The 13,980-nt window shown below is 51.9% G+C and overlaps 6 protein-coding genes across 6 annotated transcripts; 2 read left to right on the top strand and 4 right to left on the bottom strand.

Annotated features, from left to right (window-relative positions):
• Nucleotides 1-124: 124 nt before the first annotated feature.
• C7974DRAFT_363219 (phosphoinositide phosphatase-like protein) lies at nt 125-2,618 on the bottom strand. Its single transcript, XM_046139754.1, has 3 exons — nt 2,293-2,618; nt 510-2,242; nt 125-462 (listed from the first exon to the last, which is right to left on the bottom strand). Exons 1-3 carry the CDS (start codon nt 2,495-2,497, stop codon nt 289-291), a joined length of 2,112 nt encoding a protein of 703 aa, XP_045994465.1. The 5' UTR covers nt 2,498-2,618; the 3' UTR covers nt 125-288.
• A 109-nt stretch (nt 2,619-2,727) lies between these two features.
• Nucleotides 2,728-3,943, top strand: C7974DRAFT_398641 (ras family-domain-containing protein). The gene is made up of 5 exons (XM_046142341.1): nt 2,728-2,927; nt 2,981-3,000; nt 3,051-3,077; nt 3,126-3,317; nt 3,368-3,943. Exons 1-5 carry the CDS (start codon nt 2,855-2,857, stop codon nt 3,716-3,718), a joined length of 663 nt encoding a protein of 220 aa, XP_045994464.1. The 5' UTR covers nt 2,728-2,854; the 3' UTR covers nt 3,719-3,943.
• Nucleotides 3,944-5,108, bottom strand: C7974DRAFT_398639 (uncharacterized protein). The gene has a single exon (XM_046142340.1). The coding sequence runs from the start codon at nt 4,699-4,701 to the stop codon at nt 4,063-4,065; it is 639 nt and encodes a 212-aa protein (XP_045994463.1). The 5' UTR covers nt 4,702-5,108; the 3' UTR covers nt 3,944-4,062.
• Nucleotides 5,109-8,519: 3,411 nt separating this feature from the next.
• C7974DRAFT_473828 (uncharacterized protein) lies at nt 8,520-9,735 on the bottom strand (the record flags this gene model as incomplete). Its single annotated transcript, XM_046146578.1, has 2 exons — nt 9,376-9,735; nt 8,520-9,282 (listed from the first exon to the last, which is right to left on the bottom strand). Exons 1-2 carry the CDS (start codon nt 9,399-9,401, stop codon nt 8,520-8,522), a joined length of 789 nt encoding a protein of 262 aa, XP_045994462.1. The 5' UTR covers nt 9,402-9,735.
• Nucleotides 9,736-10,041: 306 nt separating this feature from the next.
• On the top strand, nt 10,042-12,312 carry C7974DRAFT_224307 (tripeptidyl-peptidase 1 precursor). The gene is made up of 2 exons (XM_046137233.1): nt 10,042-10,322; nt 10,374-12,312. Exons 1-2 carry the CDS (start codon nt 10,103-10,105, stop codon nt 11,996-11,998), a joined length of 1,845 nt encoding a protein of 614 aa, XP_045994461.1. The 5' UTR covers nt 10,042-10,102; the 3' UTR covers nt 11,999-12,312.
• Nucleotides 12,114-13,952, bottom strand: C7974DRAFT_224305 (uncharacterized protein). The gene is made up of 4 exons (XM_046137232.1): nt 12,979-13,952; nt 12,623-12,929; nt 12,367-12,576; nt 12,114-12,312 (listed from the first exon to the last, which is right to left on the bottom strand). Exons 1-4 carry the CDS (start codon nt 13,719-13,721, stop codon nt 12,229-12,231), a joined length of 1,344 nt encoding a protein of 447 aa, XP_045994460.1. The 5' UTR covers nt 13,722-13,952; the 3' UTR covers nt 12,114-12,228.
• Nucleotides 13,953-13,980: the final 28 nt, after the last annotated feature.

Genomic DNA, 13,980 nt, shown 5'->3' with positions numbered 1-13,980 from the left:
TTTTAAGTGTTACAGTGGCTACAGGTTCTGTGTTCAAGTTGGACAGCTCAAAGCTCACTTATTCGCCGTTTTTCTGGAACATGAGAGAGACTTCAGAGCAATGGAACGAGGAGAAGCTCAATGCATGATGTGCACGCCATTTGTATCGGGTGCGATACGGATAAGAGAATTTGGTATCGAGTGCGACAAATGTCTATTACAAGCTCTTAGGACCCCCCATCTACGTATATTATACTCAAGGAAATCTACTGGTGCATTGTACTGCTTTTCAAACAAAGGAAAATCGAATTACTCCATCCTCTTCTTGCCCTCTTCCAACCCGAGCAGCCTAGCATCGCTCTTGCCGCGCTCATGTTTCGTGTCCACCAACGAGCCGATGACGGGGTTGTGAGAGACATTGTTAAGGCTGGACTGGTATGCCTCGACCTGGTGGGGGAGGCGGTTAAGCTTCGGCCAGTTGACCTGTCAAAAGTTAGGATTGCAGTAGCTTGTATGTGACGAACACTTACGTAGAGAGTGCCATTGGTCCACATGAAGTTCAAGCACGCGCCCGTGGTGGCAAGGCTGAGAACAAGGAGAAGGCGCAGTGGCCATACCGCGGCATCTGGTGTGCGGCGGGTGAAGGTGCCAACAAGAATGAAAAAGATGCTTGCAGCTAGAATATAGGGTATCGCTTGAATGAAAATGGGCCTTCGGTCGGCAAACAGAAGCTGGCCACCAATAGCAGAGTCGCTAGGTAGGTAAGTTCCGAGGAACAGGTCAAAAGCATCCTGCCTTGGCCCATCGCTGAAGTTGTTGAGACAGTAACGTGTGATGGAGTTGTTGAGATCCTGGAGCGCGCCGCCCTTGGTTCGAATACCAAGACGTGTAAAGTCAGTCTTCAATGCGCCAGTGCCAGAGTACGACTTGGAGACGACATCCGCATTATCAGCCCATACGTTACGGAAGAGGAACTCAAATGCCTTGTCCTCTTCAGCACTCTCGCCTTCACGCATCAGACCAAGATCGATAAGCATGCGTGTCAGCATGAATCGGCCAATCATGCTCTGTACGACATTCGTACGGTCAAGGCAATCCATACAGTTCGTGCGGACTACAGCGGTCTGATGGCGTCTGACCTCAACACGACTACCATCACCAGGCATGTCTACAGACCGGAAGTAGCCGTGCTTTAACACGTGTGGCTCCAGCTGATCCATCAGCAACTTGGCTCGGTCCCAGCGCAGACCCTTCGTCTCTGTATGGAAATCGAAGTAAACGTAGTGAAGACGGTCCCAAACGGTCTGGGCGTTTGCGGGCTCGACAATGTGGAACTTTTCGTCGGTGATCTTGTCGCCTTCAACGTTTTCGTTGGGCGAAGTCAGCAAGAATTTGACCATCTCTTCGTACGCTTCCTTAACCTGCTGTTCACGGCCCTTCTGGTTCACCAAGTTGACCATCCAGTTGTCGCCGTATAGTCGAATCTGCTCAGCAAAGTGCTTCTTCGCAGCAGGGACCGCGCTTTCCACGCCTCGGACTTGCAGCTTTGGTGTGTATTTGAGAGTGTTGATCTCGGTCCAGTAGACAGGTACACTGCCTCGGGTCTGGACATATGCCAGGACCTGCGTCTCTTTGCCAGCCGCTACGCCAGCCGCACCATTCTGGTTCGACCCAAAGCCTCCTGGTCCACCTGAGGCGCTGTCATTGAGAATGATGACCTGCTCCGTCTCGTTGAAGTTCGACACGTTGCCATTCTCATCAATGCCACGCGAAAAGTATCGTGTTCCTGCCTTGAGGCGCGACCTGCGTGTGACCAAGATGAACGTGAGTGGCGTGCCCTTGATCGAAGTGTTCTTGATCTCCATCATGCCGTACATGACAGGAAGAATGTACGGGTCCACATCTGGCGACTGTCCGCTCGAATGTCTTCCATAGCCGGTACTCAGTCCTCCTCGGAAGTCGATCAGGTCGCTGGACGCAAAGCGGTTCCAGAAGAATCGGTCGTCTGCGCGCTTCCACAGGGGCGTCGAAGGATCGAGGTGCGCTTGTCGCTGGAAGCTGTTTGTGATGTCGAACGAGTAAGAGAAGAATAGCGGCGACTGTTTGATTAGTGTCTTGAGCAGAGACAAGTAGTTGTCTTCGTCAGGGTCGTGCAGCGGCCGTTCGCGCAGGGGTAGGAATTCGGTAGCAACGACCTTGTAGATCATGTGGCCCTTTATCCTGCCCATAGGCTGGGCCTTGGTGATCACGATAATGTACTTGTCTTCACATGCATCAGCCCGCCAGTCCATACACGCTTCGAGGGGTAGCTACCTAGTCGCAGCTTGATTATGCCGAGGATGCCAGCGACGCTGGACACCCTCTTCGAGCCAAGAAGCTTGCCATCGTGCAGACGAATGTCACCTGAAGGGCGATCTACGACCAATGTGGGTGCAGTCGGCGAGGACGGGGAGGAGAAGGCGTAGTGCGAGGGGGAGGAGTGCACATTGATGTCGCGGTATGGCAGGACGGTGCCCATGGCGGCGATTATGTGAGATGGAAATACTGCAGGAAGAGTCGCAGCGTTTGTATGGTTGATTTCGTGTTCCAGCGTGGAGATCTAAGTGTGGCGCGCTCTATGGGCGTTGGCGCAATGTTCCCTCAAGTGTAAAGCAGCCACGAAGGCGTTTCGTCATGGTCCGCCAGGGTCCGTCGCCAAGCAATTGCGACCCCGTCACAGGGCAACGACCTTCATCGCTCCTGCTCATTCAACACCACAATAGACCCACCCCCGCCACCGCTCTCGCACCCCGCATCCATATCAGCTCGCTGCTTCTCGTTACCACACATCACCTATCGCCCACGACCCGATAGCGCCGTCCGAACCTTACCCGATATGTCGCAGAGAGTGCAGCAAGGCGGACGCCCTGGCGGTTCCAGGTTCGCACAGTTCAAGCTGGTGCTGCTCGGTACGCAGATAGATGTTTAGACTATTCATGGATCAAATGCTGACTGTGTGCAGGTGAATCGGCTGTTGGAAAGGTTCGCAGTCCTATCAAGGCAGCAACGATACGAGCTAACAAAACATATAGTCGTCGTTGGTGCTGCGATTTGTAAAGGTAAGGCTTGTATGGCCTCTATACTCACCGATACTAACATGTGAATAGGACCAATTCGACGACTACAGAGAATCGACCATCGGCGCCGCATTCCTCACCCAGACCATTGCCCTCGACGAGAACACAACAGTCAAGTTTGAGATCTGGGATACCGCAGGTCAGGAGCGCTACAAGTCGCTCGCGCCCATGTACTACAGGAACGCAAACTGCGCAGTCGTTGTCTATGATATCACACAAGCTGTACGCATCAACGATAGCATCTACCCGATACAATCACTAATCTCGTGCAGGCTTCGCTCGATAAGGCAAAAGCATGGGTCAAGGAGCTTCAACGCCAGGCGAACGAGAACATCATCATTGCCCTTGCCGGTAACAAGCTTGATTTGGTCACCGAGAGTCCTGACAAGCGCGCCATCACCACCGCCGATGCCGAGCAATACGCCCGCGAAGCTGGCCTTCTGTTCTTCGAGACCTCCGCTAAGACAAGCGAGAATGTACGCGAGCTCTTCACTGCTATTGCAAAGAAGCTGCCGCTGGATCAGGCCGGCCCACGAAACTTGAGGCCGGGCCAGCAAAGACAGGGCGTTAACCTGAGGCCAGAGGCGAACCAGACACAGGGACCTGCGGGCTGCAACTGTTAAAGAGACATGTTGGTCATTTGCTTTGTAGGTATAGCGCTCGCTCGTTATGCGACATTCAACAAGTAGCGATACCATGCCGCTGCTCATTCCTCGTATCAGTCAGTCTGATCTTCACTTGTAGGGTACACTTGGATCCAGGCGTTCCGGATCTGCTATGCGTTAAGACACAAGATTCGGGGCCACCTGAGAATTTTAATTATAATGATTTGCCGCCCCGTTCTATTATTGTACAGTCAACCGGATTGTGCCCAAACTCCAACGCCGTTGGCATCTGCGTTATGCGCAGCACACAGTATACCCTCTATCCCTTTCTATCTTATGTTCCTGGTTTTTTCTTCTTTCTCTCAGCCCACAGCCTGTCTCCAGATGAACTTCCACCCCTCAGGCCTTTTGTACCAGCTGCCCATTTCACTCACTGTCAAGTTGCCCTCAAAGTCATCCTCATCTACTTTCTTGACCCAATTCGCCGGCTCACTAGCCATCATCCTCATATGCACATTCTCACGATCCAACATGCGCCAGATATCAAGCCTTGACAAGTCATCTCCCAGCCTAAACATCACCGTTTCACCCGCTATCGGCTTTCCATTGAGCGGCACGCACTTGCCCCACGCATCAAGACCGCACAGCGCACTGCGCGTGTGCGCGAAACACCGCATCGTCCAGCGTTTCTGCAGGTCCTGGTGCATGAGCCGGACGTTGAACGCGGCGCGGGAGAAGTTGGTTGCGTACGCGGGCGACGGCATGAATGCGTCGAAGTTGGTGACGAGCAGGTCGGGCTGATCTGCAGGATTGAGTGCTGTGTTTCCGATGGGGGATGCGGCGCGGAGCGCCAGGGCGTGAGAGGGGGTGCTGAACGGGTCTTTGAAGCTGAGCTGGTCGTCGAAGCTAAGCTGGTCGTCGAAGCTAAGCTGGTTCTCAAAATTGCCGCTGATGGCGAGGGGCAAGAGAGCCAGAACGGCGGTAGGGACTTGGAGACGCATTGTTGCGTTTGTGTGATCGGGTCTCCTGAATGTGGAGGGTTTGGTGCATGTTGAAGACGCCGCAAGTTCGGCCTCTTATACTGTCATGTTGTTATGGTGCCGCGGAGCGATTTGGAAGATAGAAGACGTGCGTGCAACGAGCTGACGTCGATTTGGTAAGTGGCCGACAGTGGCTGAGGTCTGTATCTGCGGTCGTGCTGCACAGGAGCCATCTTACCTCGACGGATACAGCAGTAGGTAGGGGCACGCGTCATCCTCAGACCGGGTAGAAGTATAGACTTGGCCTTAAACTGGGCTGACTTGTCTTTGTAGCTAAGATACTTGTGGCTGTGTTCCTGATTCGTACTCTAGATCACAGCTCACGGGAGAGCCGCGTCGAACATGTCCTGTGACTGTGGTGCGTGCAGAACAGGTCGCGGCCTCCCATGCCTCCTGGGTCTCAGGTCGCACAGAGCTATCCACGATAGCCGGTTTGGTGTCACCTGGCCATGTGCGGACCATGCAAGGTGTGTGTTTAATTGAGGCTGAAGCAGTATTGATCGCCTATCCGGTACAGTGGTGAGGTATGGGCGTGCTGAACAGATGCTGGCTGACATACTGTGTTCTCAATGACTGGTACACTTGGTGTTTGGGACAGTACCTAATTGCGTTTATCATTCATATAGTGCGGTTTTGTAAGATCAGCTTTGCCCTCTGGAGTGGCGACTGGGGGTCCTGATCGTTGCAAGTGTAGCGAGTATGTCTAATCTCCAATACTTGTGGAGCAGTGGAAAAGAATCCCGGGTGTCCGCATCGGGCTCATGCAAGGTACAGGTCCCGAAGCGCAGAAATTGTCTTTCCAGGGCGACGGAACCAGTACAGGTGTAATGTGTAACCATGGAGCATATCCCCACCATGACGGCAATGCGCTCGCACTGGGGGACCGCTTGTGGCACGTCCAGACAGCCACTTGGTACTTTTGTAGGATCCAAACCACCTCTATCATACCCAGTGAGTCGCAGTAACTCTACTGAGTGACTCCGTTGAGGTGTATACAGTCCACGGCATACATTTGCCAATGATATTACTTCACCGCGCCTTCTGCGTTGCTGCCTGGCACAGTAATATGCCTAATCAGGCTAGCGCGTCATTTACCTCCAAACACTTACACTCGGTATCTCACTTGTAAAGGTTCTCAACCCATTTGCACCTTGCTGCGCGTCTATTTTCACATTGCCTGCATCATCCCCAACAAACCACCGCGTTCAGGTCGGCTGAGGAATTTGCACGGAAACTCATAGCAGGCGAAGACAACTTCAAAAAGCACAATGCGAACAAACTACTCGTCCAATCGAGACTATTGCGGATATTCAGTATGTTTGGATGGCGCCTCTACTGCTACAGTACTGACTAAATTTAGGGAGCGGATGCAAATTGGGCAGATCACTCCCGAGCAACTGTACCTTGATCTTTCTGGCACCACAACACTGCGCAGCCGAATTGCGCTAATAGACCCATTCACAATGGCCATGGGATAATGTTTCGATGATGATATCGTCATACCAGATCGCCATAAAGGCGTGTATGGGGCGGACTGGCTCCAGACATGCCCTTGAGCTACTACAACGTTGATACACAAAGCAAGAGTTGGACACCGAATAATAGGCCCATGCAGCACTCGAGTTACACTCTCAAGACACGAGCGCTGTGTATGCCTCCAAGGGCAGGAATTCTGCCACCCATTTGCGAAGGGCTGACGGCCGGTTTGTCTCAGAAACGAGGGTCGCATTTTTCAGGTCTGCCACGATCACTGCCATTGAGTCCTGGACAGAGGAGAGAGCTGCCATCAAGACTGGAGTTTTGGAGCTACTTGCTACCAAAGCTATACTGGTTGCTGAGGTCAAGATGTTCGAGAAGAACTGGAAAACGTACGAAGAAGCGACAATCCTCGCCTCCTACAAGCTGAATACGCCGTTGCGACCAGAAACCATAAATCCGTTTGCGCTACTGGCGAACAGGATTCGCACATGCCTCGAGAGCCGCACGACGTCAGTACCTTTCATCGACACATTGCGCAAGCACGCGGCCAACGTATCTGAAACCACGTTGTCTTTTGCAGCAGCTTACATTGATTATCACTGGGAAGGGTCATGTAGGCGCCGGAGAGATCGACAATACCAATCGCAGGTCATCGGACGTTGCCTGAGGGACTTCCTTAAGTCCAAGAAGTTCGTTTGCAAGGACAGGGATGGAATCGAATCGATTCCACAACACATACCTGACGTGAGTGGAGAATGGCTGGATGGATGGATAGAAAAATACGGTGGCCGTCGACACTTCCGCCTGGACAACGGGGATAGAGACAGCGAGCTTCGAGTCACACGCGAAAATCTACGGATGCTCCGGGACATGACGCTCGTGGCTTCGTCCAATATCGACGTCTGCTGGGAAACCATCGACGACGCCCGTGCCGCCAATTCCGTGGTCTTCTCGTCTCCGTTTGCCGAAATGGACATCACGAACCCAATTAAGTTTATACCAGGCGGTATCCCTATACATAACCAGCACTACTTCTCCAGAATACAAGAACTCCTAGGAGTGGATAACATGGACGTCCAGATCCTTCCAAGATTCGGGACAAGAGGCATCGTAATGCAGCATCCCGAGCAGGATGCTGCCTACGACCGATTGCGGGCAACGTTCAATGCAACCCTGACCGAGTACCTTGTCACACCTTTCCAATCTGACGCCGTAAATACCGCTACACAGCGCGGCATTACCCTTGGTGAGTTACAGATGAGATGCCTAAACGCGTTATTCCAATTATATGTCGCCACGGGTAACGAACTGTTCACCGAGTATGTGACGGCAGAGGCGAAGAGGGAGCAAAAGACTGCAATGGACAGTCTGTAGGTGTGGTTGAACGAAGTAGATCAGCCCAACAAAGTCTTGTTATGACTAGGGACTGGTCACGCCAGAGAAACGTGAGCGGACGGATGCCGGGTTTGGCTGCGACGATATCGACTTCGTATCTCTTGGAGTGTTGGATCAGTGAATCTTCATTCGTGACTGGGGCAGTTTCCGCAGGCCATATTCACCGACGTTAGACTAGCTATCAGGCAAGGTCCCTTTTGGCCTATTGGGCAAGCGAGAGTTAAATGACTATCTTAGATAATACTCAAGGTTACTACTTAGTCTATCCTTGCTCTGAATATGTCTCTCTTGAATAGTACTACCGAATGTCTCTGACCAAAAATGCCAGTGACGCAGTGCAAGCTTGGGCTCGGAATTGTGGATCAATGTATGCGCGACCATTGCGATGTATTCGCGAGTCTAGAACGTATGTTGCAAGGTGGGATTGATGCTTAGAGGTCTTTGTAAGTCGCAGTGTTGACGTGGAATGATATAGTTTTCGCTAGACGAACAATGAACATTTACTAAGCAAGACAAGCCTATATGATCTACTCTTACACACTGTTCCATGCAGGCTTTGATTAACTCTACTATGTAAGCGGCGCCAAAGAAAGTACACAGTAAGCCGATAGAAGCCTTTTCTTCAGTACGCATGCAACGATGCACCTCCACCTCATGGGTGTTGCTCCTGTTTGTTCAGGTAATGAATTGTTGACTGCATGGCGACGGCCTGCGTAAGACGTCTCTTGATAGCAAGACAGACCAGTTTGGAGACACTCACGTTAGTCAGAAATCGCATGCGAAGGACGACGAGGGTAGCTAGACCTCTTCACTTATTTTGAACGTCTACAACACTGGTACTCGCCAGATCGAAGAGCTCAACACGATCTTGCTCTGTTTGTTTGGGTACTCTCGAGAGTAACCACTTAGAGAGAGGTAATTTGCACGAAGGAGGGTTCTAAATTCGTAGTCTTCGACCAATTAAAACAATATTGGAAACGAGGACCGCACGGAGGGTGAGAGAGTGGCGTCGTCTTAAGCGGAGGCGTCACGGGTGCGGCGATTGGCAGTGGCGGGAAGGCTGTGTGGCAGGCGCCGTGGACAGGCTGGCGGGCAGTGTGCGGGCAGCTGTGATGGTACGGATTGGGCGAGCTCGGGAATTGCGGGCCGCTGCTGCGGGCATCACGGTCGTTGCGGGCGGTGCGGATATCGCAGGTAGATATCGCAGGTAGTGGAGGGAGCGAGGCGTTTGGCGTTCCGCGAGCTGCAGTCCCGGTCAACGCATAATGATGTTCAAACGAACTTGCTGCGTTCAATTCGTGGACCAGATGAACGGCTGTCGAGCGCGAATTCGTTAGTAAAGTATGAACACGTTGCGCTTCACTGTACGATGATGCTTTAGCTCTGCTTGCGACTGACTTATGTCGTTTCGGCACGCTTGCGACGTTCGTCCTTGGATGCCAGGCTTTATGCGTTTCGTGAAGTTTTGATGCGCCGACTGAGGGTCTGCGCCATCTCAGATCGATACGGTCATGGTGGCCGTCACGTTGTAGTTCCTGCCAGCGATCTAGCCTCCATGTTCCTGGTGTAGTATCCGTCGCGGTCCAATCCCCCTGAATAGTCGCCAAGTCGCTCTTCTCCTCGATGTTTTCGATATTCCTGAATAGTCTTCGTTCGTCCTTGATGGCCCTGGTATGTCGCAGTCCGATCCTCTCGAATAGTCTCCAAGTAGCCCTGTTGCAGCTCACCTCTATCCTTCGCTCTTAAGACGTAGGTTCGTACAGATTTGATCTTGTCATGCAAATCATCTGTACCGATGTTGCTTCCAGCGAGCCGCACAACAAAATGATTTCAACCTATTTGGATATGTTCCAGGTCAGCGGGGACGGTTTTGCTGACCAGCATATTTAAACTGCCTTCCGCAACTAACGGTATCGAGGGAAAAAGTACCACCGAGTTTCCCCGACAAAATTAGCACCCAAAGAATGTAGTGGTGTCGTGGTGTCTACGTCAGGAGCGGAACAGCAGACATCAGCGGCCCGTTGCTCGCATGTCGTGCACGTCCGGGCGTCCTGGCGCAGTGTGAGCTAAAGGCCGAACAGGAAGGTAGATGGCCTGTGATCCAGCGGAGCCCATGTTGCCATTGTGCCCTCGGTCGAAGTACCTGCATCAGTAAAGTGGAGGCGAAAGTGGAGTGTACTTTAAGGCCGGCGCTAAGACTGACTACACCCAAAGGAGCAGGTACGAAGCCTCAAGATGATAACCAAGCACCAACCAAGCATGTCATTGCCACTAAAAGTATGCACTCAAGCTTCCATACCAGAGCTTGGTTGTTCTTGGAAGGTGATATTGTGGGGGCAATCACGTTTAGTCGTTTCTGTAGTAATGATCACCCCGGAGAGGTACAAAGTTGCGGACAAGTTCGAAAGATAAATACCAGTAAAGGCCCCTTCGAAAAACCAGTGTGCGTCTGTCAACTTTGTAGTGACTTCTCTCATCCTCGTTCATCATGCAGATCAAGTCTGCTTTCGTGGCTGCGGCTATCCTCGCCTTTTGTGACGCGCTTGCCACACCAATTCGTGCGCGCTCGCCGTACGTCGTGAAGGAGACTCACTTTGTGCCGAAGGAGTGGGAAAAGCAAGACCGTGCCCATGGCGGAAACACTATTGCTCTCCAGATCGGTCTGAAGCAGGGCCGCTTCGAGGAGCTTGATCGTCACCTTAACGAGGGTAAGATTGCCGCTTGATGCATACTGAGACATCTTAATTGACTTTCTGTAGTTTCCGATCCTGACCATGTGCGTTACGGTCAGCACTTAAGCGCCGAGGAGGTCGACGAGCTCGTCAGGCCGACATCTCAGACGCACGACCTTGTGCACGAGTGGCTTCAGGAGAACGGCATCGAAATCGAGAGTCTGAGCTACAGCACCGCCAAGGACTGGGTCGTAGTTCATCTTCCCATTGAGCAAGTCGAGAAGCTCATCGATACTGAATATCACGACTACAAGCACCACGATGGCTCTGTTGTGGCGCGTGCTACGTCATGGTCGCTGCCCCGCCACCTACACGACCACATCGATACCATCCAGCCCACCACTTCGTTCTTCCGCGCCGAGAAGAATGTTGCGACTTATTTCGAGGGTGGTGCCGAGGTCCCTCAAGGCTTTAAGGCTCCTTCAAACCAGACCATTGCAGCTGTCTGCAATGCGACCTCTGTGACCCCCCAGTGTTTTGAGACCCTTTACGAGACCAAAGGCTACAAGCCTAAGGCTCTCGACAAGAACAATGTTGCCTTCAACAACTTCCTCGGCGAGGTTCCAATCCGCCCTGATGGCAAGCTCTTCCTGCAAAAATTCCGCCCAGAGTTTGTGGCCCAAGCCGCGAACTTCAAGCAGATTTCTATCGACAACGGCCCGGTTCAGGACGGCCCATTAACTGCCAATCAGACTGCCGAAGGTACAAGCCGAGAGGCCAATCTGGACTTCCAGGCGATCGCTGGAATTAGCTCCAACACACCTATCATCAGTTACTCCACTGGCGGCGAACCTCCTTTCATACCGGATATCACCACCCCTACCAACACCAACGAGCCGTATCTCGTCTGGGTGAACTACCTGCTTTCGCAGAAAGACCTTCCCAAGATCGTATCCACCTCGTACGGTGACTCTGAGCAGACTGTACCCCAATCGTATGCTGAGCGTGTCTGCAAGCAGTTCGCGCAAGCTGGTGCCCGCGGTACTACGCTACTTTTCTCCAGTGGCGACTCGGGTCTCGGAGGAACCGACAAGTGTATCTCGAATGATGGCAAAAACACCTACCGCTTCAACCCCAACTTTCCCGCATCTTGCCCATATGTTACTGCTGTTGGCGCGACCATGAACTTCGCCCCCGAAGAGGCCGTCTACCGTGCTGGCCGCAACACTTCTGCTGGCTACCGTGATTTCTACGCTGGTGGATCTGGCTTCAGTAACTACTTCGACCGCCCCACATGGCAGGGTAACGACGTTCCTCAATACATCAAGGGCCTCGACGGCCTCTATGACGGTCTATACAACAAGAAGGGTCGCGCCTATCCTGACGTCGCTGCTCAAGGTCTCTACTTCGCCTACTTCTGGAATGGTACAGAGGGCACTATTTCTGGTACTTCTGCGTCTACACCTTTGACTGCTGGAATCTTCGCTCTGGTCAATGATGCATTGATTGCGAGCGGCAAGCCCGTTCTTGGCTATATTAACCCCTGGCTTTACAAGAAGGGGTACAAGGGCTTCAACGACATCCTCAAGGGTACAAGCCACGGCTGCAATGTTGATGGCTTCCCCGTCACGAAGGGCTGGGACCCTGTAACTGGATGGGGTACTCCAAACTTTCCCAAACTGCTCAAGGCTGTTGGTGTGAAGAGCCACTAGAGTCCATGTTGGGAGCACATTTTTTACTTGTACATACATGAGGAAACTCAAAGAGCGACGAATAACGTCAAATAATGAACAACAAGAATAACTTACACACCACAATACTCGACACCCATATGCCTCATGCCGTTGTTACGATTTATAACAGAGAAAGAAGATTTTGTAACGTTAAGTCCTCTGTAACATATCAAATCTCAACACTGACGCTATCTCGAGCTGATCCTGCTTCAACCATCAAGCCCCCCATTCGAGGTGGCTACATCTGGGTTAGGGTAATACCATGACGCGACGGCGATGATGATGTAGACGATCTTGCTTGATGTCAGAGTCCAATCGTACTTAGTGATTACATAACAAAAACTTACAACAAGCAGGCTTCCCTCTAAGTAGTTGCTCTCACCATCACGCAGGAAGTTGCCGACTACGACGATGGACAGCACGAGAAGTACGACCATGAAGATCTCAAAGTTGAGATCCATATCTTTGCCAAGAAACCAGCCGACCACGACGACTAGCGGAGCATTGAATAGCGCTGTCTGAATCGAGGGACCAATGCAGTGGAAAAGAGCGAAATTCTGGAGCCGTTAGTGACACATCGTCTTCTTCATTGTGAACACTTACAATCTGGCCATCCCAGGCTTCATCGATAGCAGTCAAATGCTCCGCGGCTTTCTCGACCAAAGGAAGCATAATGAGACCGAGGAACTGATCAGGAATACCAGCCTCGACAACATCCTCGATGCGGACGACAAGGAAGACTGCGAGCATGGTCACAATGCCAAGAGACAGTGCAATGGCTACAAGACACTCGGTGAATGTAAACTTTGGCTTTGCCACGTCTTCATGATGGTCAAGATCGGCGTGCTCATCGGCCTCCAACACCTCATCGAAAATACTGTGCTGGGAGCGAGCATTGTAAAAGATGAAACTGAACGCCGTTAGCTGGTTGTATCACGTTTCGTGCACGCTTTGCTTACATGACGAAGGCGATCATCAATAAAATCGATGTAATCTGACTGATCTTGAGCACGTTGTGCTGCAGGATCTTCTCAGTAAATTCATGGTGCTTAGTGGCCTTGTGAACAGCAGATCCTTTTAGAGCAGAGTAATACGCGCTGGGAATGAGCAGGCCAAAACCAGCGACAAGAAGCAGGCCGCTGCCAACTTCACTGATTGAAGCATGGAACTTCTGCCTTGCCTGTCGCAGACCGCCGACAAAGAAGCACAGACCAAGACACAGTAGCAGATTGGTCAGGATAGAACCCAGGATCGCGGCTTGAATGACAGGGATAAGATTGCCATGCTCAGAGGAACCTTCGGATGCCGTGTGCTTTGTAATCAGAATAATGAAGAGAATAATCTCAACAATTGATCCGAAAGCGGTCTCAATAAGAATACCAGAGACCTTAGGCATCTTCCGCGCATACTCCTGGCCAGCAAACCCGAGCAGGTTCGCGACTGGAATCATGGCAATGTAGCTGAGCGCAAACACGACAAGTGGGTTGTTTGGGAAGGCAAAGTGTAGGATGAAAGCTACTGGCACAACGGGCCAGAGCAAGTTGGTCCATTTCGCTGCATTGCTCCCAGATCTCCAGGCTACTTGAACAAAGTGCGAAGCTTGGAAGCCGGTACGTCCGCTCTCTCCATCGGGATGGATGTGCTGTGGCACGATGTGGTGTAGAAGTGGTGTTGATTCGGAATGGTGGTGATTGGAAGGCATCTTGCCTGAGGTCGAACGTTACACAACCTCAATGGCGCGTTGTTAGAGTATCGAGGTGGAAACAAATATCATCGTGGAAGACCAGTGGGGAAATCCCTCATCGGCCAAGCCCCCAGCCTCCTCCCAAGACATCAAAACAGGAAAAGCACAATGCTGTCTAGCATTGCGAAACTTTGGTGATCGGCAAACACCAACTTGCATCAAAAAAAGTCATCGTGACCATTATTGCGACAGAGCCATTGAGGCAAGCCTTCCGATG

This window comes from Boeremia exigua (genome assembly GCF_020726555.1).
Source record: "Boeremia exigua strain MPI-SDFR-AT-0100 chromosome Unknown C7974scaffold_9, whole genome shotgun sequence".
NCBI lineage: Eukaryota > Fungi > Ascomycota > Dothideomycetes > Pleosporales > Didymellaceae > Boeremia > Boeremia exigua.
The sequence above is the reverse complement of the archived record's forward strand: the minus strand, read 5'-3'. Positions and strand labels throughout refer to the sequence as shown.